Source organism: Sciurus vulgaris (genome assembly GCF_902686455.1).
Source record: "Sciurus vulgaris genome assembly, chromosome: 9".
Classification (NCBI taxonomy): Eukaryota; Metazoa; Chordata; class Mammalia; order Rodentia; family Sciuridae; genus Sciurus; species Sciurus vulgaris.
In genome coordinates this window covers 19,728,712-19,753,689 of record NC_136469.1, presented here as the reverse complement: position 1 = coordinate 19,753,689, position 24,978 = coordinate 19,728,712, and the positions used below count along the sequence as shown (strand labels likewise).

Sequence of the window (24,978 nt, the reverse complement as noted above, 5' to 3'; positions counted from 1 at the left end):
GGTTTGTATTAAAAAAAAAAAAGCAAAAGTTGCTAACTGACTTGATCAAGCCCATAAACTTGCAATACAAAGGACAAATATGTTAAGTCCATCACCTTGGATAAAATTAGGAAAATTTTGCTATGGGAAGTACTGCCAGACAAACCACCCCCCCCCAAAAAAAAAAAAAAAAAAAAAAACCCAAGTTATTTTCTTTGACAAGTCTATTGAACTAGAGGAGAAAAGGATAGAAAGAAAACCTATAACTAAAAAGATACTTAAAATACATATTTTAAAATTACACAGAAAAAATGGCCTTTTGAAAGCATTTTTGGATGATGAAATTATTTTCAAAGTGCAAGAAAATTATTTCATGTGGTTATTTTAGAGCATTCACCTTTTTAAAATTCCAGAACCAAACATGTTTGCTACTTAATTCAAACTCTAAAAGAAGTCTTATTCCTGTGCAGTGGTATACACCTGTTCCCTGTTACTCTGGAGCCTGAGGCAGGAGATTATTTAAATCAAGAGGTTTGAGACCAGCCTGGGCAACAGAGCAAAATCCCAAAATCCCATCTCAAAAAAAAAGAAAAAGCATTAAATTAAAAGCAATACACTATTCACAAAATGTTGCTGATTTGATAAAACAGTGTTACTGTTAATTGAAATGTGCCCTCCAAGGTTGGGGATGTAACTCACAGGTAGAGTGCTTGCCTAGCATGCCTGAAGCCCTGGGTTCAATCCCCCCCGCATGGCAGAAAAAAAAGTTAAAGATGTGCCCTCCAATGAACAAGAAAAGTACACCTAAGTGGATATAAAAGGAACATGAAAAATTTGGCAAACTGGTCATGAAGTGAATATGCATTAACTGATATATTTATCTCAAGTAATGTTCCGTATTTGCATTATAATTTTTCAATTAAAAATGGTTTAAAAACTACTTGACCAGAAAAAGTCTCTTTCCGAATAAGGAAAACAAACATACAAATAAAAACCACTGAAATTGTATAGAAATATTTGATTATAAGTGAACATTTACGTGATCTGAAATATATGAATATCGATATTATAGTTCATCAAAATAATAATGCAAACTTGACATTTTCTTCGTGGAGAATAGAAGAAAATTTCCTGCACACTGAGGCTGTTTCACAATAGGTATTATGTGAGGAAAAATACGGCCAAATGGAGAACTTGCAAGGTCATTTTGATGTTCCAGTCGGACACACTGTCACTCGCATGAAAACTTCTGTCTAAAGTAAATTAGAGGGTTCTAAACTTATTGTGGATATTTTAAGGTTAAGTATGCTAAATGGAGGCATTTTGATAACTTTCAAGTGGAACCAGGTGTGTTCCTTGATACTTCAGGCTCATTGATTTGCAAAACATGTTTCATTTCACTCCTAAATAAGCTCTCACATTTTATTTTTTACTGATTTTTTTTCCTTGAAAGGTTATTGAATTCATTGGAGAATGTGCTGTCTTGAAGTTGGTGATTAAAGAATATATCCAACTTGATTCCAAAACCAGATTATAATAGTATACTATAATATAATGTACTATGTTTAGCATTCTATCATTATAAATTGAGTTTTTTTCATGTATCTTTTTCTCAAGATTATAATTTTAACCAATGGTTGGCTAATTTGATCAGTCACTTTTATTCATTTAGCAGGAAAAGGAAATGTAAGAAATTACCAGTATAGTTTTTGAAAGTTTCTTAAGTGAAAATTCAATGGAATTCAATAGAATCAGGCTTTGAACTTTATGACAAAAATTAAAATAATTAAAAATGATTCTTTTGCAGTTTTGGTGTTCATTTTTCTCTAGAAAAAGCATTTTTCAATCAATATTTCCCAATTATTGGTGTTTATACCTCTAGTTGTACAAGAAGAGCTTTTAAAAATAGTTACATTTATTTTATTAAAATGAAAATATATGAGTAGTACAACTAACCCTCCAATTGCTTACAACAAAGCTGTTATGGTTTAGATATGAGATGTCTTCCAAAAGTTCACATGTGAGACAATGCAAGAATGTTCAGAGGTAAAATGATTAAATTAGATTAATCCAACTGAGTAGTAACTGCAGGCAGATAGGGTGCAGATGGAGGAAGTAAGTCACTGGGGGTATGCCTTTGAGGTTTATATTTTGTGCCTGGTGAGCAGAAGTCTGTCTGCTTCCTGGTTGTCATGTCCTAAGCTGCTTTCCTCTGCCACACTCTTCTGCTGTGATGTTCTGCCTCACCTGTGCCCAGAGCTATGGAGTCGGCCAACCGTGGACTGAAACTCTGAAACCGTGAGCCAAAATAAACTTTTCCTCCTCTAAGTTGTTGCTTTCAGCTCTTTTGGTCACAGTGACAAAGAGCTGTCTAACACGAAGGCCAAGTTCAAAAATGATTTAAAGTAAATGTTTAATTCAATATGGCAAATGCCTGGTCTGGAAAATTCTGATATTTCAGTAGTGCCGTAAGAATTTGTTACAAGAAGAAATCTAGGTTCCAGTTCTGGCTCAGCCTAGAGCTCATTCAATTCTGCATTCACTTTCTAATAAAAAAGTTTAATTTCGTGTCCTTGATGACATATATGCTAAAATATTTTAAATTAACCTAAGACTGGGGGGGGGGGGTAAGTGACTTTTGCTATAAACCCCTGTTTCCTTAAAGGAGAGATTGGAATAGAGCTATTTTAGCTTCTCTGACATGATATAAAAGAACTTTATCAAATAGCACTATCCTGGAGTTTAGAGCATAGTTCCCCATGTTTAAGAGTTGACCTTTGGTGATTTAATAGTCTCTGACCATTCAGCTCTTAGCATCTGCTGTAGGTGCTCAGGGATGTTTCCTCAGAGTCACCACCCATTCCAACTTTTATGATTTGGTGATCCTCTGATTCTCTAAGCAAATCTACATTTTCATGTATTTTACCTGGATGCCGGTTCCATTAAATTTTTATTTTAAAAAATCTGGCTTTAAAATCAAAACTAATCATTTGGGTCTAAAAGTACTAAAGAGATTTCTGGTTTTAATAAGTCTAAAGTGATGTTTTGAAGGTCACAGAATTCAGGGTTATAGCGATAACTAATATTTTATGAAAGAATGCTCCTGAGTTGCCAGCAAGCTTCTAAAACTGTAGGCTGCTAATGATTTCCTAATTTTGATGTAAGAACATAATCCTTATGGTTTGGGGTTTCCCTGGCAACCATTTACAATAAAAAGAATCAGCTTAGAGCATGCCTCTGTTGGCTTCTGTCAGGCTCTGCATTTTGCACTACTTACAAGCTAACAGGTTACCCACCTCATGCCTGCTGGCAGAGGCATAGGATGCCTGTGTCTGAGCCCAGGGACTCTTGACTTACAGCTCACCAGCATCACGAACTTCAGGCTGTTTTGCTTCTGTTATCCCAAGTTCTCTGAGGGTGAGGTAGAGGTCCTTAATGGATACCTGCACAAGCACTGGGTTGTGGGACAGAAGAAGAACCTAGGGCTTGAGGAGTCTGTTGCTTTTATAGAGAGTGGAAGCAAGCTTGGTCTTTAACCAGAGGGAGGCATTACCTCAGCCTTAAAGTGGCTCTCTACAAACACTTTCCATTAAAGTCTGGGCAAGGGCCTTGGAATCTTGGCACATTAGCAAGAAATGCAGTGACTCCCAGGGCTCATGGCAGAGTGCCCCTTCCAGAAACTTCTAACTTGAATGATCTTCAGTTCTTCTTACACAGTATCTCAAGATGAATTCTATAAAACATCTCACAGTGTTGATGAGACTCAAAAAGTAAGTCAACTACCCTAGCTGGAGATGGAAGAAGCATCAGTGGAAGTCAACAGCACATGAATAATAATGTTTGTAAATAAATGACATTTTGTAGCTCTCTGCCCCTAACCTATTGTTTTCACTATTTGATCCAACTCTGTGACAGTTGGAAGTAAGGACAAGCCCACGTGTCACTGTCAAACAACTGGTGAAAATTTGTAATTGCCAGGATGGTAACACTCATCACAACACAGCAGATCAAGGGTTCCCCAGCTTGAAGCAGAGATCTGGTCAGACTCCCTTCCTTCTTCAGTGAAGACAAAAAATAAGAAAAAGTCTTGCCACTAAAGAAGAGAGGCTTTGCCTGTGTCCTGCTCTGAGCTGGCTTCCATGTGAGGTCTAAGTGCTGATTGACAACTAGTTTAAAACAGTTCAAGTTCCCTTAAACTACAGAAGAAATAGCCCCTCAAGTTATATAAGGAGTCCAGAACTCCTCTGATTCATCCCTGAGGATAGAATTGTAAGCTAAGATTAAAAATAGGTTTCGTTAGATGAGGAGTGGAACCAACATATGACCCAGCTGTCGTCCTCCTCGGTATGTATCCAAAAGAACTGAAAGCAGCACACTGTATTGTGATATAGTCACACCAACTTTCATAGCAGCACAATTCACAGTAGTCAACTATGGAGTCAGGCTAGGTATCCATCAGTGGATGAATGAAGAAAGAAAATGTGGTATGTACACACAGTGGAGTTTTATTCAGCCATAAAGAAGAATGAAATTTGGCATTTGCTGGTAAATAGATGGAAATGGAGAACATCATGCTGAGTAAAAAAAGTCAGTCTCAGAAAGTCAAGGGTTGAATGTTTTCTCTCATATGTGGCAGCTAGTGCAAAATCAGAGGGAAAGGGTAGAGGGGGCAATCCCACAAAAATCGTGGAGTAGAGGAACGGATAGATGGGGAAGGAGGAAGGACGGGAAGAGGGAGGAAATGCAGAATGAAATTAACCAAATTATGCCAAGTGCATATAAGAACATATCACTGTGGACTTCACCTTTGTTTATATCTGTAATGCACCAATTTAAAAAAATCAATAAAAGGAAGACCAGTAGAGTAGAGAAAGGGGACAAGGGGGAAGAAGAAGTGGAGGGAAAGAGAAAGTACTAGAGACTGAGATGGAACAAATATTCCATGCATCTATGCTTATGTCAAAATAAATCCTAATACTATGAATAACTATAATGTGCTAATAAAACATTAAAATAAAAACTAGATTTTCTTTATGTACATCATGAAACAAATTATAAGCAAGTGTCCTGGAGCTTTCATTGGGGGGAAGATTTGATAGAGTCTTCCGAGCCATGTCGGAATCCATCCTTGCTCACTCACAGAGAAGTTCCTTCAGAAGAGATCTCTAGGGAGCTATATGCTCTAGGCATTAATTTCTCCCATTATCTCTCCCATCCAAAGAGTTTTATGTTGAAGTAAATTTTAATAGATTTTTTTCCTAACAAGCATCACAGGCCCCAACCCACTGACCATTTTGACATTCTCATGCACATATCTCTGTGGTTCCATTTTAGATTTGGCATAGAAGGCCTATTGTGTCCTCTTAGCATAGCCTTAGAGAAATTAATGGACTTTAAAGATCCACTGACCCTTGCCGTGCTGCCAGTGATCATCCACAGAAACAGAAGTTACAGTCTTGTCCTATGGGATCTGAATAGAAACTCATATACTTGACTCCTTAAATTCCTTGAGGACAGCGTCTTGTCCATTAATGTCGCCCCACTGCCCACCACAGTGCCTGAATGTACATCCACAAATACTGGCTGAATGAACGTTCTGCTTCGGGTCCTTTTTCTGTCACAATGAAGCACACGAATCTGCACTGCATCATGCACAACACTGGATTTCCACAGTGTTATCACCTCAGAGCTCATGTTGTTTTCTATTGAATTATCTCAGGGCCCCTGATTACACCCCAGTGAGAGGCAGAGGAGCCCAGGAAGTCATTTGCTTACATAGAAGATCACCTACAGTGGCAACTGATATCACCCTGTCACAACGTACACCTCTGACAACCGTCAGAAGATATTCCTAGTAAACAAAAAGATACCACGAATGCCTTGTCTTCAGGCCAAGGCTAGAACTGTTAAGGACCTGAGCGTATTTACTCTTTTTGAGATGGTACACTACTGACCTCTAGTGGCAAAATTGACTCAATCAGGTTGTAGTTCACACACACACACACAAATTTACTTATTACTTCATAATTCATTTTATCCTTTATTTAGTAATGTGTTGTGCTTGTGGAATGACCTTAAATATCACAGGTATTTGTATCTGTTCATAGCCACATAGTATAATTTTGGTTTTTCACAGAATCACAGAATTTTTGAGCTGAAAGAGCTCTCTAAGGGATGTATTTTATGCTTTCTAAGGGATGGGTTCTATTTCACCATGTGTGGAAAATGAGACCCGGAAGAGGAAAGTGATAGACTGAAATCCTCAGCACAGGGATGGGTGGAAAGTTGTCTGAGCCCGATGCTCTTTCTGGTCTAGCACACTGCCTGCCAGCTGGGAGGAACCCACAGTGACTGAAGAGAAAACAAGATTGTATTCAAAGTTCTATGCTGAGGAAAAGTATTAATGTTTTCCTAGTCAGGAGAGAGTTCTGGAAAACTGAAACTGAACTGAAGAGCCTCATTCACATCTGCATCTGCAACCCAAGACCCCCATCTGGAGCCTGTGTCTGATGTCACACTGTACGAGACTTGGAGGGGGCTTGGGAGACAGTGAATGTATTTGCAGTTGGAAGGATGTGAACTCGGAAGGATATAATTAATCCTTCCAGTGTTATCAGAGAACCAATTGTATTTAAAGATAGCCACACGTTTTTTGATATCCTCTCACAGACATCTATTCCTGTGTTCCTCCCAAAAGAATCTGAGCAGGTTTGGGACTATTTTCATCCATAGAATGTGGCAATGCAGTGCTATGTGACTTTAAGGATCCATTATAAAAAGTCATACCACCTCTTCCTGGTGGTCACAGAACACTTGCTCTAGGAAACTTTGCCACCAAGGAGAAATAAACTCCCCCAAGACCATGGTATTGAGGAGGCTAAGTGGTTGACAGTCCCAGCTCACCTCCCAGTCAATAGCCAGCATCCACTGAGCACAGTATAGATAAGCCATCTTGGATGTGCAGCCCATCAGACTTCAGATGACTGCAGCCCTAGCTCACATCTGACTGCAACTGCATAGGAGATCCCTAAAGGAGAACTAGCCAGCTGAGTCCCTCCCGAATCACTGAACCACAACATAATAAGCAAAATAAAATGTTCGTTGCTTTACAATGCTAAGTTTGGGGGATAAGTTGTCACAAAACAGTAATAATCAGAACCAAGAGTTCATTGAAGGAATTTATCTCATTCTGTAAAAATACTGAAAGAAAAATACAAAATAATACATGCATCTCAAATACTAGTGGAATCTTTTAATCTTTTGTTCACATATAAGATATCAAAAAGCTCTTGGTCCAAAGGAATAGATATTCTAGGTGACCAAAATATAAGTTATCCTTCTGCCTTAAGGTAGGATCTTCATTTTAAGAAGATTTTTGCAGTTTTCCAGAGACAATTTTCTGCTTAGCAAGCATATCCTTTCTCAACCAGAAAAGGATCTGAGTGACCATTTTCTCAGTTTCCAAGGATTGCATGCAAGTGGTACCCTTGTAGATTCAAGAAGAGAATTTATTCTTCACTGCACACAGTGAACATCTTTGGAGGGATTAGTTCCTTCTCAGAACCCAGCCATGGCGTAGAGTTGTCAACCAGATGAGAAAACCGAGGTTGTAGAGGGTCACGTAACTTGCCCAGTGTTACCATGCTAGCAAAGCCAGGATTTGCTTCCAGGGACCTCATCAGAGTTAGGAAATTTAATAAATTCTCAGTGCTTCCCAAGGAAAAGGCATACTCTATTAAAAAAATAGTAATTAAAGGAGCCACTAACCTTAGCAGCAATGCTTGTATGAGTATAGTTAACAGGATTAGCAGCAATGGTTGTAATGAGCACTTAAAATAACAAAGCTAAAACTTCTCAATAAGGAGTATGCTAAGCTTTGGACCAAAGGAGCCAAGGGTGAGGCCAGGATGAGAGCCCCAAGACAGAGGACCTGTGGACATGAAAGGGGAGGTGGGAGTGAGGGAGGATGGAACACAGGAATGGGAAGGAGACAAGAAGGGAAAGGAAAGGGGCAGGGTAAGGCCAAAGGACAGCTCGGAGGGCCATTTTGAGAAGGCCGCAGAGAGAGGCAGAAAGAGAAAGGCGTGAGATCTAACATTAACAACATATCTACCCTTTGACCTCCATTAGAATGATGAAGATGAGACCAAATGCAATCAAATAATTTTCTCAGAGCAAAAGCAGGAGGAAGGGTTAGGGAAAGTAGCACAGCCAGGTGACAGGCAGCTCAGCTCCTAATCACCATTTTGTTAAAGTTGCACATCCGACATGAAGAGGTTAAGATCCTAAAGCTAACGTGAGTCCTGAGTCTGAGATCTGTGTGAAAATGCCAGTGTTTGGATTATAAACATCCTATCTCCTGATGACTTTGGAGAGTCCAGACACATGACAAGAAGAACACATGCTGTCTACACTCGTTTTATATCCATTTACTGCAAAAGGGTCAGTCCCCAACTCAAACCAGATGGCTCATACACAGCCTGTATCAAGTACCCAGTACAATGCAGACTCTCATGGAATATTTGTTAAATGGATAAGTGAATAAAGGAATATTCATCTTTCCTTGTTGGTCACTCTGCTTATCTCTATTGTAGAGAAATTTGGAGGCAGATTGGTGGAGGAGAAATGAAGGGAGGATGAGAATTTGAATAACTCAAGGCAGTAGGAATAGAATCTAGGCAAACTTGATTAAAATATTATTTTAGAGTAAAATTACAAATTACTATTTTATAAATTACGACTGTGCGTGAAAGATTTTAATCTATTATGTAACCCTTCTCTAAGAATATATTAAGGATTATAATGTGTTTAATTAGAAAAACATAGTCTATTCTGACATAAATACATAAATAAATTAAGTTTGATATGAAATGGAATATCTATATAGTCTCAAAATATATCCTAATTACTAGAAAAAATTAGTAAGATGACCACCGATGAATCAAAGGATCAAAGTTAACTTCTCTGCTAAAGGAACAACTAGAAATCATGGGCTACCAGGTAGGGTGCAATGAGAACTCAGCATCGCTTCTGTGATATTCTTGCCAGATTTGATCTTGAAGAAATATCAGACAAACACACTTGAATGTCAATTCACAAAATAACTGCCTCCTAATTTTTAAAAGCATCCAAGTTACGAAAGTTAAGTAAAGATTGAGGAATTCTTCAGAAGGGAGGAGGCTAAAGCGATTGGACAGCTGAACACAATGTGAGATTCTGAGCTGGTCCTTCGGCTGCAAATCATATCATCAGGACAACCAAGCTCACATGAGCTTTGAGCCTTGGAGTGAGCGCTGGTATTGTTGTTTTCTTGACTTGTTAGTTACATTATGTGGGAGAAAGTCCTTGTCTGTAGGAAATACTAAAGTATCCAAGGGCGATGGAGTTGGTAACTCAGCCTCAATTAATTCAGGAAAAATAATTCTTTTTAAAGTACTTGCCAATTTTCTGTAGTTTGAGATTGTTTTAAAATAAAAGGCAAAATGAGTCAGACTCTGTCGATGGGTGGCATTTACCCTTTATATCTTCTCTCTGTACTGCTCCCCACCTTCTGTGTCCTATAGAATTTCCCATTTTCTAGATTTTATTTTTCTAAGATAATTTTTGCATGTATTACTAAAAATGCAAAAGACGTGTTGGTAGATGTCTATAATCTAAGCATTGCTAGTGTCACGAGCTTTCCTGTTAGGATTGATATTTTACTTTCATATATTAGAAAAACTCTGGTGTTGATCTTATTCTTTAAAAAAATATATAAATGTAACACCATGAAAATCTAATAATCTCTAATCCCTTCACACTAATAAATACATTTTCTTGGCTCCCTTCCTGTCTGAGTCCATATACATAAATTACTTTTCCATGGTTGTAATCACAACATAGATACAATTTTATATTCTCCTTTTCTTGTCTGAGCATGTCCCAAGATTGCTAGCGAGCCTCTGGGACTCTTCTTGCCCTCTGATTCTGTGATTACATTTTTGAAACACTGACCTCATAATGTAAGTACAGGACCATATTTCATTATTCAATACCTGCAACGTGGGCACCTTATTGCTTCTGCCTAGTCAGTGTGATGTAGTTATGCCATCTATCTAGTAATTTCTACTCTGATGCTTTATCACTTGACAAAGGCTTCAAAGTCACTTGGACCTGAGCTAGAATCCCAGCTCTGCTTTGTACAAGTCACTAAATCTTTCTTAGCCCAGTTTTCAATCTGAGAAACCAGGATAATAATACCTACCCTGTGATATTTGTGAGGATTTAATTAGATCATGAATGTGAACTTCTTAGGTAACAAGTTCTTAGCAAATGTTTGTTATTATTATCCATCTAAAAGATATATGACTAGTTAATAAAATGTGGGCTTGCTCCAAACATTTTTTTTGACCCTTTTAGTTTTATTTGTGATAACCTTTTTATTGAGGAGGGGTCGGTAACCAGGGATTGAACTCAAGGGTGCTTAAACACTGAGCCACATCCTCAGCCAGTTTTTACATTTAATGTGAGACAAAGGATCTTGCTAAGTTGCTAAGGCTGGCCTTGATCTTGCCATCCTCCTGCCTCAGCCTCCTGAGCTGCTGAGACTACAAGCATGTACCACTGCACCCAGCCCTTTTTTAGACAGTAACAAGAATCCAAAGAATTATTAGGATTTCCTAAAACACCAACAGGTTTTCTAATCATGACCAGAATTCAGAACCTACAGCAAAACTAGAACAACATCTGATTAATCATCTTTCTCCAACACCTGCTTTGGTTTTCCCACCTCTCTCCAAAAAGGTATGAAAAAAAAAAAAAAAAAAAAAAAAAAGCCTTCAAGATATAATCAAGGAGCATGCAACATCAGGTAATTGTGAATCTTCATAATTCCTCCCACTTTCAAATGATTACACAAGATGGAAAAAGAATAATGTCCTAAATTATGAAATGGACAAATAGAGAAGTTAGTATCTGTCTTAGCCCCCCCCCCCAAAAAAATGTGCAAAATTAAAAAGTGGTCTTTGAAAAAATGCTTGAAAGGTAGACTTTCAGTCCTGTGCTGGGGGTCACTACGTATTTCATAGGGACAAACTGAGAAATTTAGTGTTTGGGGATCAACAGTCATTACAAACGGAAGATTCTCTCAAATTACACAAATTATATGTCAGTGATATTTTATTTACAGAAGTCCCATTTTTACACTGTTAGAGGGCTCAAAGCAGAAGGGACAGAAATCCACTGTGTATGCTGAGATGGCTTGAAGCTCAAGTCAGTGAGGAGTCTAAAATTAAAAAACAAAAAAGAAAAGAAGGGAGGAAGGAAGGAAGGAAGGAAGGAGAGAGAGAGAGAGAGAGAGAGAGAGAGAGAGAGAGAGAGAGAGAGAGAGAGAGAGAGAGAGAGAGAATGAAAGAAAGAAAGAAAGAAAGAAAGAAAGAAAGAAAGAAAGAAAGAAAGAAAGAAAGAAAGAAAGAAAGAAAGAAAGAAAGAAAGAAACTGATGAGGAGAAACATTGCTGAGACAATTAACCTAAATATTTGTACAAACGGCACTTTCTAAATGGTTATTGTGACCTGAGAAAAGCCCACTGACCCTGCTGACAAGAATGAAAATGAAAGCAAGAGTCACACAGAAGAGCAAACAGGAGCAGAGCCTTTTGTCTGCTGGGAAAAGCTAGTGCAGCTCCTCGGGAGGGATAAGAGGAGGAAAAGGTGCTTTAAAACACCAGCTTCTGGAACAGCGTTGGCTGCCGGCGATGGGAACCACGCATGTGCACAGCCAAGCGCTCTGAGTCAAAGTCATCAGGCTGACAATGAGACGCGTGTGCAGAGAAGGGAACAATGATTAACCCCGGAGAAAGCCGGGAAGGGCTGAGAGAGCCAGCTGTGGACCGAGCTGCCCGAGAAGGCTGGCGGGGCGCAGATGCACGTCACTCCAAAGCAAAGGCAGCAAAGAGGGTGTGTTGTCTCCAGGGCCCTGAATGTGGGCTGCCACCGGGGTCTTCATCTTTCTCACGTTGAGCATTCAAAAATGAACATAAAAATCTACGTAGGAGAGCAAAACATGTCTTTCTGGAACCGTTCGTATGATGACTTTGGTTCTGTGATTGACCTACATACCAGTAGGATCTTTCATACTTTTTCATCGTTTAAAATGTCTATCTCTAGGGCTGGGGAGCCCAGCAGAAGATGGTTTCTCATCTGTCCCGTTCATTGGGGGCTGATGACCCCCTTCTCTCTGCATGCCTGATGATGTTAAGAGTCCCTAAGGGCTCTGATCCTTAAATTCTGGACAAGTCATCTCAGACAGGAGGCCTATGAGGCCCATTGAGTCCAAAGATCCTGCCCAACCCAGGCCTTTGTGAAACGGGTCAAGGAGCAACCAAGCTCTTCACCGCTTTCTCAACAGGAAGCAAACATGAGAAAGGTCAGTGTCTCATGATCTCAGGAGCTCAAGTAAACAAAATTCACCCCTGATTTTTGGCACCTCCTCTGGAGAAAAAAATTAACACAATTTTGAAGGATTTTATATACATTTAACATGTAAAGAAATCTAATTTCCACTTTTGTTTTTTTGCTAATCTAATGAAGAAGAAAAAAAACATTGCCAATATGAGGCAACTGATGGATGATTTTGTCTTTTGAAGGAAGAGTCAAAATATTAGTACTTTTCCTTTGATGAGAAAATTAGAGAATGCTCTAGATGACTAAAAACATTTAGACACTGCCCTTGCACTCCATTTCTTAAGCTTGTTTATTAAAACTAGTTTTTTCATTATGCTAGATCATATATTTCAGTTAAGTGGATTTCTTCTGTTTGAAGATTTTTTTTCGCAGAAAGAGCACTTACAATTTCTAGCAATACATTAGCGACCCCAGAGCCATACCACCCTCAGAAGCAGCTAAGGAGCGAGCTTAATCTCCTTCTTCTTATTAAATCTCTTATGCTAAGTCTCTAAGGCATTTTACTGGGCCAGAGGAGGTATTCCTAATGCCACCATCCATATTATCTTCAGCTTACAGGGACAGATATTTCACTCTGCCAATGTCATTATCCATACTTAGATGGATCCCAAATGCCAATTAAGATTTGCTGGAACTTTCTACCATTACTGGTGCAATGAATATACTTGTTCAATTCCACTGAAGATATCATGCTAGCGATAATTTTTTTTAATGCCCTTAAGAATGTCTGAATTATGTTAATTAATATTTATGGCCAAATTCATTGTGTGTGTAAATAGAGATGACACCAGGGGAGCTTGGCTGGTCCTGGTCAGCACATCAGTGCGCGCGCGCGCACACACACACACACACACACACACACACACACACACAGATGGCACTCGCCACATCCCCGGATACTTATTCGATGATGCACCCATTCTGGGACTTCTGTCCACATAGCTGTCTCCCAAGATGTCCAGCGTAACCTGGCAAAGCTATTAACAGCCACACAGCAGGCACTTGGGAGCGTGGTGCTGTCTGCAAACTCTAGCTCCATTCAGCACCAGAAAAGAAAGACTTGCTCCCTCTTCAGGGACAAGACTCCTGCTACTGCTCAGTGTTTCTCCCAGCTGGGTAGCCACAAGTCTATTTCCTTCTTTAGCCCATATTATAATGGCAGATGAGATGAAAAGGAACACAAGCTCTTGATACCTTTTCCTGCAAGTGCTAACTAATGCAGGGCGTCATTCTGATCTTCTGCTTGGCCGGGGGGATGGCAGATGGCCTTCTGAAAGCTTTTCAAACCCAGGCTGCTTTCAGCAGGCGTGAGGGGGTATTGTTACATTTTCTGCAGAGTGGTAGGAAGCAGCACTGAATAAAAGCACACAACAATTGTGCCACTTGTCTGGGAAGCACATTACAACCTGACAATGGGGGCTAATTGGCTGATGCCAAAAGCAGCCGCAGCCGCAGCTTTGAATATTATTCAGGGGCGGTTTTAGAAAGCAGAGTCAGGAAGCAGGCTGGGGCATAAAGGAGAGCGGCGGGAAGGACATCGATGGGGAAGCGGCGAGGCCAGGATGAAGAGGGAAGAAAGTGACTTCATTCTATTTATCAGAAAAGAATCGCGCTCTTGTGTAAAGAGTTTGTTCACGTCCACCTCCCCCTCGTCCCCCGAGCTCCCTTATCAGGACCGCGTCAACAGCCAGTCCTGGCTTACAGTACCAGTTCCACGGGACACTGCCGTTACCATGAGAACTGGTGCGGGCAGATCTCGAAGCCTTTTAAGAAACTTTTGTGTGAGCTCCTTGAAGTGGGCAGCAGAGGGAACAAAATGTCATAGACCGGACTGTGGGCCCAGCTAGCTCAAGACGCCTCCTGTACTATTTTGGTTTTCAAAAGGTTTCTGAGACACTCTTGTGATCATCATGCACCTGAAGGGACTGAGCCTGGGCGTGTTAAATAACTTACTCAAAGTCGAACAGATTCAGATCCTGGCATTTCTGGTTCTGAAGTTCAAGTCATACCGCCTGGCACCAGCTCTGTGAATAGCAGGCTCCTGTCTAGTACCTGACTTACGATAGTAGGTTTTCAACAGAGCTTTTCTGAGAATAGAACTAAACTGACCCAAAGTGCAGACAGGAAAGAAGCTCAAAAGTGTAGAAATGATTTATGAAAAATGATCTTTGAAGCTGATTCTTGCCTAGGGGCTGCCTCTCTAACTCATCCTTACCTCGACACACATACTAATTCAGTTACAATTCTTTAGCAAAAATGTATTGAGCATCTCTTATGTGCCAGCCCCTGTGCTAGGTGCCAGCGGTTTCTGGACATTGAAAACCCAGGCTTCGTCCTCTAGAAATTCTCAGTCAGTTGGATAGGACATATACATATACAACTACACTGTGCTCTGAAACAGCACAGGTAGAGGTAATATCAGGGTTCTCAGCAAGCAAGGAGGAAGCCTCATGCAGCCTGGGAAGATCAAGGAAGGCTTCCTGGGGGAGGGATGCTGCATGGGGTCTTAAAGAGCAAGAAAGAACTGGTCAGGCAAAGACAAAAATGGGTGTATCATTCCAGGCTAAGGCAGGGGCAGTACACAGCCCATGAAATAAGTACTAAGTGTCTCATACTGAGCCCAAACCATGGGGCAGGAAACGCCAAGAAGAGGTAGGGAGAGCCAGGAAAAGGGAGACCTCAAATGTCCTGCTAAGTGTCTTGGACTTCATCCAGCAGGGGATGAGAGGCATCGATTGTTCTCTGAAAAGAGTGATACGGCCAGTGCGGATGATGGATCTGAGAGAATGTGAATGGAAATAGGAGAAACTGCTGAGGAGAGGTGATGTGGTTCGCCAGGAGTCAAGAGGGCCTGACTAGGGAGGTAGCGGCAGGGGTGAAGGCCAAGTTATGATCACGTCAACAATAATCAGTGATTGATTGGATTGTGGGAGGAGTCACATAGAGTTCTAACTGGGTGGATGGTGGGGCGATTCATTCAAGTTATGGGTCCAAGAAGGGGAATAGACTTGAGGGAAAGGTAAGTCCATTTGAAAACTGGGCAATATCCAGGGATCTAACAGGCAATGGAATTATGATTCAAAAATTCAGAAGAGATAGGAAGACAACCGATGAAGTTCAAGAAGTGAAGTCTGAAAATAGTTTCGCCTGCAGTCACATCTGTGCTGCTGATGTGTTACGCCTGGACCTCTGTGTCGTCGTTTTTAAAATTAACAATAGGTAAAAAAACAGGAAGTTCACCCAAAAATCATGGAAAAATCAGGAAATTGCACAAAGAATCAAAATATGTGTGCGTCTTGGAAATTCATTGTTGGTTTTTTTTTTTAATGGTAAAGAGGAAAGTATGCTATTTTTTGTTCACTTATCTCAAATCAAACTAGAAAATGCAAGAAAACAAATAACTCGATTTAACAATAGGCAAAGGACCTAAGTAGACATTTCTCAAAAAAAAAAAAAAAAAAAGACATATAAATGTTTGATATCACTAACCACTGGAGAAATGCAAATTAAAATCACAAGGGAAATAGCACACCCTCCTGTTAAAATGGCTATAACCAAAAGATGGAAGGTAACACGTGAGGGTGAAGGTATGCAGAAGAGGGAATCCTTGTACCCTGTTGGCAGGAATGCAAATTAATACAACCATTTTGGAAAAAAGCATGGGGGGTTCTTCAAAAAATTACAAGTTAGAACTACAAATGATCCATCTATCCCACCACTGGATCCAAAGGAAATAAAATCAGTAGGTCAAAGAGGTATCTGAGCTCCCATGTTCATGGCAGTGTGAAACAGAAACCACCTAAATGCCAGTTGATAGTTCTGGAGATAAAGAAACTGTGGTATGTCTTAGAAGTGGAATAGTATTCAGCCTTAAAAGGAGTGAAATCCATGTATGATTTCATGCATGAACCTGAAAATCATTATAGTAGGCATAGAAAGACAAAAATTATGTGATCTCATCCATAGTGAAATTTGTTATACTCACAGAAGCAGAGAATGGAATGGGAATTAACAAAGGCTAGGGGTTAGGGAGATTGGGGGAGATGTTGGTTAAAGGATATAAAATTCCATGTTGGACAGGAGAAATAAGTTCGAGAAATCTGTTGTATATTGTAAAGACTATAGTTAGGAACAATATAATAGATAATTAAATTGCTAAGAGGGTAGCTTTTAAATGATCTCATTACAAAAAAAACAATGTTAGATTATATATGTGTATATATGTTAATCTATGTTAATTAGCTGATTGAGCTTCGCTACAACAAAAAACTATGTTGCACACCCTCAATATATACAGTTTCTATTTGTTAATTAAAAAACATGTAAAAATGAGAAAAAAGTGGAAATAGAATATAATGCAGGAGGACCGTGTGTTTCAAGGAAAATGGTGGCAAGAAATGGAAAGTGTTTCTATATCTACTATGAAAACAAAGCCTGTCCTCGAAAGATCGAGACGCCATTGCTAAATAAGCCAGGGCGTGAGAGTGCCTAGAACAGTTAAATGACACACGATGCAAAACCTCACTGAGTTGAAATTGCAGTAATTTTTTTGTTTTTTTTGAAACTGAATAAAATAAATGGTAACCTACAATCGCCTCTGTTTTCATTAACTTTTTTTTTAATCACTGTGACTGAAATATCTGACCAGAACAAGTTAGAGGGGGCAAAGCTTATTTGGGGCTCATGAGTTCAGAGGTCTCAGTCCATACACAGACCCATTGCTCTGGCCCAAGGTGAGGCAGCACAAGAACTGAGCCGAGGAAAGCTGCTGGGTCAAGGCAGGGTCAGGAAAGAGAGAGAGGGAGGAGGGCAGGGGCCACAGGCAAGATGCACCCTTCCAAGGCATGCCTCCAGTGACCCACCTTCTAGCCACACCCCACCTGCCTGCAGTTACCACCCAGTCAGTCCATTCAAACCAGGATGGACTGATGAGGGTACGGCTCTCAAAATCCCAACATCTCACCTCTGAACGTGTCTGCATTGTCACAGGGGATTTTGGGAGACACCTCACATTCAAAGCATAATAGCCTCTTTCCCACACACATTGGCTGGCTCTGAAGTGTTTGCATTGGCCAACGCTGTTTTAGAGTCATTGGTCTATGACCTGGACGGTGACAACGGAACCAGGAGTGGATGAGATGGTGTAAGGAGAATGCCTGAAGAGAAAAGTAGCCAAGAACCGAAGCCTGGGGCAACACTGGAGAAGATGGGTTCCCAGAAGAGCCTGAGACTGAGAGGGTGTGGCATCAAGGCAGGAGCAGGACCAGAAGCAAGGAGCGGAGACCAGTACTGCCACATCTTCCGCTCTGCCCAGCATGGCGCCCGCCTCAGCAGTGTCAGAGGTGGGGCTGGTTCATCCAGGGTATGGTATAGCTTAGACCAGAGACTCCCAAACTGGCTTGGTTTACAGTGCCTTTAGTGTCTCAGTAATTTTGTCACAGGGCTCCAAGGCCAGGAGAAACACCCAACAGGTTCTATGTGTTAAGTGTATAGATCCACACACCTTAACAAACGACTCCTACATTGAAAAGAAAGCATTTTAATTTCATTCTTAAATAAACACAATTACAGACAATCCCTGAATTACAAGAGTTCGACTTATGAATTTTTTGAACTTTGACTATGGTATGATTTCAGTAGAAATCAAACTGAATTTTGATCTTTTACTGGGCTGGTGATGTGTGATAAGCTCTCTCTAGCTGCTGGGCAGCTCAGTCGGTCAACTGATCCTTACAGGGTGCTCTGCTCTTAAGCTATGATGCACAGTGGACTGGTGTATGAAATGCGTTTTTACTTAGGATATTTTGAACTTATAATGGGTACGTTAGGATGCAGCCCCATTGTAAGTCCAGGAGCGTCTGTGCTTAGGGGATATGTACACCTGTTGGCATTATATAACTTCCCCGACCTCAAACTACCACTCTCATTACCTGTTCTACATTGATTTTCACACAGAATTTGCTTTTTGTCATAGCAACTGCAGAAAAGAGATGGTTTCATTGAAAGAAATGCAGCTGTGTCTAATGTGAAATTGGAATGATCTCTGTCAGAAGTTCTCACAGTCTCTGGTAGAGGTTGAGACACCCCAGGGAGCTCATGTGAGCTTGCCATAGTACCCTGGGGCACCTGGGCACGCTGGGTAGAAAGCTGAGGTTAGACAGCATTGGCTGGTGTGCAATCCTATCATTTAGAACCTGGTTTCTTTTGGACATTTGCTCTCAAAGCCACACAGTTAACCTCAAATGAATTTATGGAACACCACTGATTTGTGATTTGAATAACCACAGATATAGCCAGTTCTCATGGCTTCATGCTAGTTAGAAGTATTACTTAAATAAATGAAATCCAGCGGGTGTGGTGGCATATGCCTGTAATCCCAGCAACTGGCAAGGCTAAGGAGGATCCCAAGCTTGAGACCAGCCTCAGCGACTTAGCAAGGCCCTCTCTCGAAATAAAAATATAAAAGAGGAGCTGGGGGTGTGGCTCAGTGGTAGAGCACCACTGGATTTAAGCCCCAATACCAGAATAAATAAACAGTTAAATAATAAACAAATAAATAAATAAAAATAAATGAATAAAATCCAAAAATAAACCAAAATATAACTAAGACCTTCAGTCCTCTCTCAAACAAACCCTTTCCCAGAGTTAGCACAAACTTCCCCTTTCTCTTGCCAGTCTCTGAATAAGAAAAGAAGTTATAAGAGAGCAGGTGACAGATGTGAATGAGGCGGTGACCAGGTCTGAAGCAGCTACACTGGGAGCCCACCCCAGAAGGAGAGAGAGCGACCTAGTGTGACAGACTCCTCATCTAGCAGCTTCAAATAGCCCAACCAGCTAGCATCCAGCAGCCGGTGCGCTTTCCAGGGAATCACCGAGACAGTCTCATGAGGCCTATCATTGCTATTTGCAGTGTTTCATAAAGGGGGCATGGCTTTACCTGGCCCCAGTTGCCACAGCTCCTGAAGAGCTGAGAATGAATCAACACAACGGCTACTACTCGATGGCTGTGTAGAAAGGGCACAGTGAGAAGAGTGCCCGGTGGAAGTGTCCCATCATGCGCCACCTGTCATCTGCTCTGCCACTTGCTACATAGTGGCCTTGAGCAAGTTACTCAGGTTTTTAGAGTTTTATCATTTTTAAATAGGACGATACTATTCCATGATGATGTAAAGATTAAATACTTGTTTAATAGATGCTTATTCAGATACCTCACATTGTATCTGGATTCCAATAAATGCTTTAAATCAGGGATTCAGCAAATGCTTCCTTCTTCTCCAGTTGGTTCTGTGATCCTGGGCAAGGTTCTTAACCTCTCTGGGCTCCATTTTTGTTGTATACTACATGTGTGTATACACTGCAGTGCACACGTGTGTGTGTGTGTCACAAAGAGAAAAACAAGAAATTGGACTAAACATTTTTTATGATATAAGCAACATTTTTTAATGCTTTCCTCTTGCATGGACTCCACAGTTTTTCTTTTGTGTGTGTGTGCACTAGAATTGAACCCAGGGCTTCATGCACACTAGGCAAGAGCTTTACCAACTGAGCCATATCCCCAGTCCCTAGACTCCACAGTTTGAATGATGCCCTACTGAACAAACTTCCTTTAGTTTATAGTTTATTTTCCTGTTTGTGTTTTTCGGATTCCAAGAAGCTCTTTTTAATAAGAGCTAACCAGTGCTGCCACATCCAACAGATCAGGTAGACCTCAAAAGCCAAAGACACATGGTGTTTCAGTTAATTGGCACATTTCAGTCACAAGTATATCAACAATTTCCACTCACCATTTTGAAATACTTAACAGCACAAATTAGTATGAGTTCCTGAGCCTGCCGCTGGCTTCCCCGCTGGACCAGGTCCTGAAGACCTTTGTGCACTGAGATGCTGGTGACTTGGTCTAACCAAGGAAGAGAGGGTTTCCAAAGGGAGAGAAGACACTCTGGCTCAGTTTGTTCAAAGCAGCTCTGAGGGATTCCCTCTTGAAACCATTGCCAACAGAGGACTACATCTGAATTCAAATTCCCTGCCCTCCTGCTGTCTCCTCCCCTGGAAGTATGGCAGAAGATGAGACAGGGAGTGGATGAAGAAGGGAATGTAATGGGGTGGATGACAGAGAAGAACTTCGTAGACTCAACACCCACCGCCCAAGAGCCTTGCTTCTAGGCTCAGCCCACATTACAGTGCAGGGAATATTATGGGCTCAGCTGCATCCCAAGCAAGCCAGCAAGTGCCCTGTCTGAGCTGCCCTGCCCACGGCGCATAGGACTCCCTAGCACATGATCACACTCAGCGGGTCTTCTGGAAGCTAAGAAACTTAGGTTTCCCTCTGTCTTTGTTTCCTTCACTGCCTTCTGCAGCTTTCTCATTTTTCTAAAACGCCTGGGTGGCAGTGTGTTAAGGACAGCAGTATCCCATTTCTTCAACAGCCCCCGGGACTTTGTACCTTTCCTCTTCTTACAAAGACTGAAAATACTCCTGTTTCATTTCCAAAGACTCCAGCATGTTTACGCGGGGCTGGGAGGGAAGCTCAGCTCCGGCTGGCGGTTTGTGTTAATTGTCTGGCTGCACTTTAGAAAGGCGCTGTTTTGAATCTGAGCATTTAGGGAGGAAGTGGAGAAGCGTGGCTGTATGAAAGAGCAATGGATGTTAAATATTCATGCTCTGCTCTCTGTTAATCAAAAGCAGTAACCCCCATGGCTTAGCTCAGTCTTGCTGGCTTCTTCCTATGATTGTGCTAAGAAACCTGGATGGAAAACCACCAACACACACACACACACACACACACACACACACACACACACACACACACACACACCAAGATGATGTGGGTGCTTACAGGTTTGAAATGTTTCTAGTTAGCATTGTGCAATTCAGCACTGTCTATTTTCTCTAAGACATCGAATAAGCCCCAGTTATCCCTACCGTCAGCATTTTATACCCACTCCCCCCACTTGATTTCCTTCTCCATATTAAATTCGGCAAACTTTGTCCTTGCCTAAAACCCGGACATTTTCTAAAATAATTTTTAAAGCTAATCATAGTGGATTCTAGGTCATTTTTTAGAAGCGATAAACTGATTTGATGAAGTAGATTTGAAACTGACTATAAGTGAACAAGAATATGGTAATAATATCATAGGTTTAGAAACAACTTTGAGGTTATGATTCCAGAACTTTCAGGAAATGAATATTTTATATTTTATTTGTTGATTTATTTTCAAAAACCCATGTAACATAACCACAGGAACCTTAAAAATTATCACTTAATTTAAAAGAAGAAAAACAGCTCTTAATTAAAAACTGTTTTGTAGCTATATTTTCTCAAGGTTTCTAGAATGAGGATGGTTTGCCATTCTAATAAAAATAATAAAGGTTATCGTTTTTAAAACCTACCTAGCAGTTGCTGAATTGTGTTTAAGAATCCACCCATTTCTTTCTTACCCGTGTCATCCACTAGAGAAATGTTGGTGAAGGTGCTCTCCTCCTCCTCCTCTTTTCTGCTGGACACGTCCATCTTGGTCAATTTGCTGTTAGTGAGAAAAACAAGGGCTAAGAAGAGCGGCCGTTGTCCCATGTGACCACCCTTGTTAAATCATTAATAAGTGAGCGTCCAGGCAGGTGCTATTGGATCCCTGTGCTGGCTTCCCTCTTCCTGATTTCCACCTGAGAAGTCTTACCTGAGTGTGTATTCTCCACCGGAAATGATCAGAGACTCAGGTTAAAGAGTTACAGCCTTTACCCAAGACTGAGCTGGCACCACGGCTGTACCCTGGCTAAGCGCCAAACCTTGCCTTTGGTCTGATGATGACAGTTTTCTTGCACTGGATTGTCTATGGAAATGGACCAAAAAAACACCAGGATGAGTTTGGGGAGAAGAAATTGATTTTATATGATTCACATACTTTTTGGATACCTATAATACACTTCTCAAGGATTTGCTTAAGGGCCTAGCATGACCTAGGGACAAGTCACCTAACCTGTGTGTGATATAAAGATAAGTCTGTTGGAAGAACTGAATTAAAAGCTCCTGGCACATATTGCAAAATTGATAAATGTCAGCCACAATGATGATCACAGATGATCAGGCATATGTGAAGAAATAAGATTCTCTACACAGTGAGCTCGTTAGTACTCATTGGCATTACTATACATAGACCACCTATAAACATTCTTTGAAATGACAGAATCCCCCTTCTCTGCTTCTGAAATGGAGCCCAAAGGGAGAGACATTGGCCTCACCAGTCCTTAAACCAAGGACCCTTTGTTGAAAGAAGAAACATTCTCTTACCACTGTTTGTCCTGGTTCCCTGGTCCACATCCGTACACGTGGACACGGACAAACCCAAAACTATTTTAGAATTTCAAATCATCACTCCTTTGGGGGGTAAATCTGCCACATTTGATGAAGCATTTTAAGCAACATTAAAATGCTTAAAATATTAGGGCTATATTCTGCCCTACGTGCCTTGATGCATGGGTTTCTTTTTTAATCACCCCAATACATTGTTGCTGTATCAAGCAAAATGAATGTGAGCTGTTGGAAATTGTGAATGTTAAAAATCAAATTCACTAGAATAGAATTTCCCCTAATTTTTCAACTATGTTCTACAAATATCGAGAGCCTATTCTATACAAGCTGGGTTCTTTGGAGAGTTCAGAGCAAGAGATATATTCAAAGTTGTTAATAAGCCTGAGAAAGAACTCAGAAACAAGAGTTCCAGAGGTGTAGAGAAGGAAAAGAGTGTATCTGACTGACCCAATCTTGAAAGTCTCAGAGAAGGTGACATGTGAGAAGCAAGATCAATAGACAAATGCAACTGCAAAGGCAAAAAATGACCAGGTAGTGAGTACTTTCTCAGTGGAGGAGCTGAGGCAAAAGCTCAAAGTAGGAAAGTACGAGTTAGGTGTGGTAGTGCATATCTGTAAGCCCAGCAACTCTGGAGGCTGAGGCAGGAGGATTGCAAGATTGAGGCCAGCTTCAGAAACTTAGCCTGACTCTTTGTAACTTAGTGAGACTCTCTCACAAAGTAGAAGATTTTAAACAAAGGACTGAAGATATATAACACAATGGTAAAGCACCCCTGGTTCAATCCCAATTATCAGAGAGAGAGAGAGAGAGAGAAAGAAAGAGAGAGAGGATTATGCACATTTGGGAACCAAGAGTGAAAGTTCCATGTAAGTAAGAGATGGGAAATAAGAAGGAAAATCGGATAAGGTCATATCTAAGAGAGCTTTGAATGCTAGCCTGCATGAGTTCAAGCCCTCTACGAATCAAATCCCAATATGGGATTAAACAGTGAAGAAAATAGAGAGGGAGGTGGGGAAGTTTGGCAAGGCATTGGTTGTGATGCAAGTCTGATCTGGAATGAAAGCAAAGTGGGATAGAAGATCCTGCTGGTCCTTCAGAATAAAGAAGTTTGGACAAGGTTATCAAAGAGTGCTTGAGCCAATGTTGGCCCTGATTCCCCTGAATGGCCTCCCTTGGCATTCCTGCAGCACTTAGTCCCTGGCTGGGAGAAGCTGGTGCAAAATGTGGCCCTGTGAAAATGTGGTGATGGATTTCAGAGCCTGGCGGTTGGGGCCTTGGTCAGTTCACTGGGTGGGGTTGGAGGCCTACAGGCCCAGGCTCCCATATGGGCTGCTTTCTCTAGGTCCCTTGATGTAACCATGGGCAAGATAACCAGTGCATTAGAAAGCATATAATTACTTCTCTTGGTTGCTCTGACCTATCTCAGTCCTAGAAATAATAGCACACACTTTAAAAAGCCTACTGTGTGCTAGGCAACACTCCTAGGAAGTAGGGTTTTAAAGGTTAGGGAGTTGAGGCACAGAGAGAGGTTCAATAAATGACAAGATGTCCTACAGCTAAGTCCATGGTGATGCCAGGACTGGGCTCTGTTCTCTCTGGCTCCAGGCTCTGTGCTTCTAACCATTATGTTATCGACTCCTAACAACATTATCAAGTGGGAAAGAGATGCAAGGAAGAGTTGGTCAGTCCACCAAATGAATTTTTAAAACCGGAGTGTGTTCCATTTAAAACGTGTATTTGGGTTTTATTTTTATTACTCATGGTCAATCGTACTTAATTGTTAGGATTAGCTTAGGCACACATATAGTTTTTGATTTTCTTTCTGATATTCTTCTAGGACATTTCTCATGAAGCACCACAGAGGAATTACATAAGAAGAAAGTCAAGTTCATTGGCATTCTCACCGGGCAAAATGTATGATGGAAAAGAGGCTCACTTTCAACTAGTGACAAGAATTGTCTGTGAATTTACATTATCCATGGTGAATCTTACTCCTATGTTGTCTTCTACAAGCTTATCATTTTAGCTTTTATTCTTAGGTCATTGATCCATTTTGTGTTAATTTTTATATATAGGGTGTGAGGTAGGGATGCAGCTTCATCCTTTAACATTTGGAGATTCAGTTGTCCCAACACCACTTATTAAATGCAGTATTTCTCCCAGTGAACTGGGCCAGCATTCTTTTTCGAATATCAATGTTTGGATTTATTTCTGGAATTTCAATTCTAGTCTATTGGTCATTATGTCT

General features: G+C 40.8%; 1 protein-coding gene across 4 annotated transcripts in view; it reads right to left on the bottom strand.

Annotated features, from left to right (window-relative positions):
* SCOC (short coiled-coil protein) overlaps positions 1 to 22,014 on the bottom strand; it is a 35,316-nt gene extending 13,302 nt beyond the window's left edge. For 2 of the 4 annotated variants that reach the window (XM_079154845.1, XM_079154846.1), the window contains exon 1: positions 21,815 to 21,950. In XM_079154845.1, the coding sequence (XP_079010971.1) occupies positions 21,815 to 21,935 (121 nt within the window). In that variant the 5' untranslated portion in view covers positions 21,936 to 21,950. Of the gene's footprint in view, positions 1 to 21,814 lie in introns of all 4 variants that reach the window. The other 2 variants (XM_079154848.1, XM_079154847.1) reach the window with 2 other exon arrangements.
* Positions 22,015 to 24,978: the final 2,964 nt, after the last annotated feature.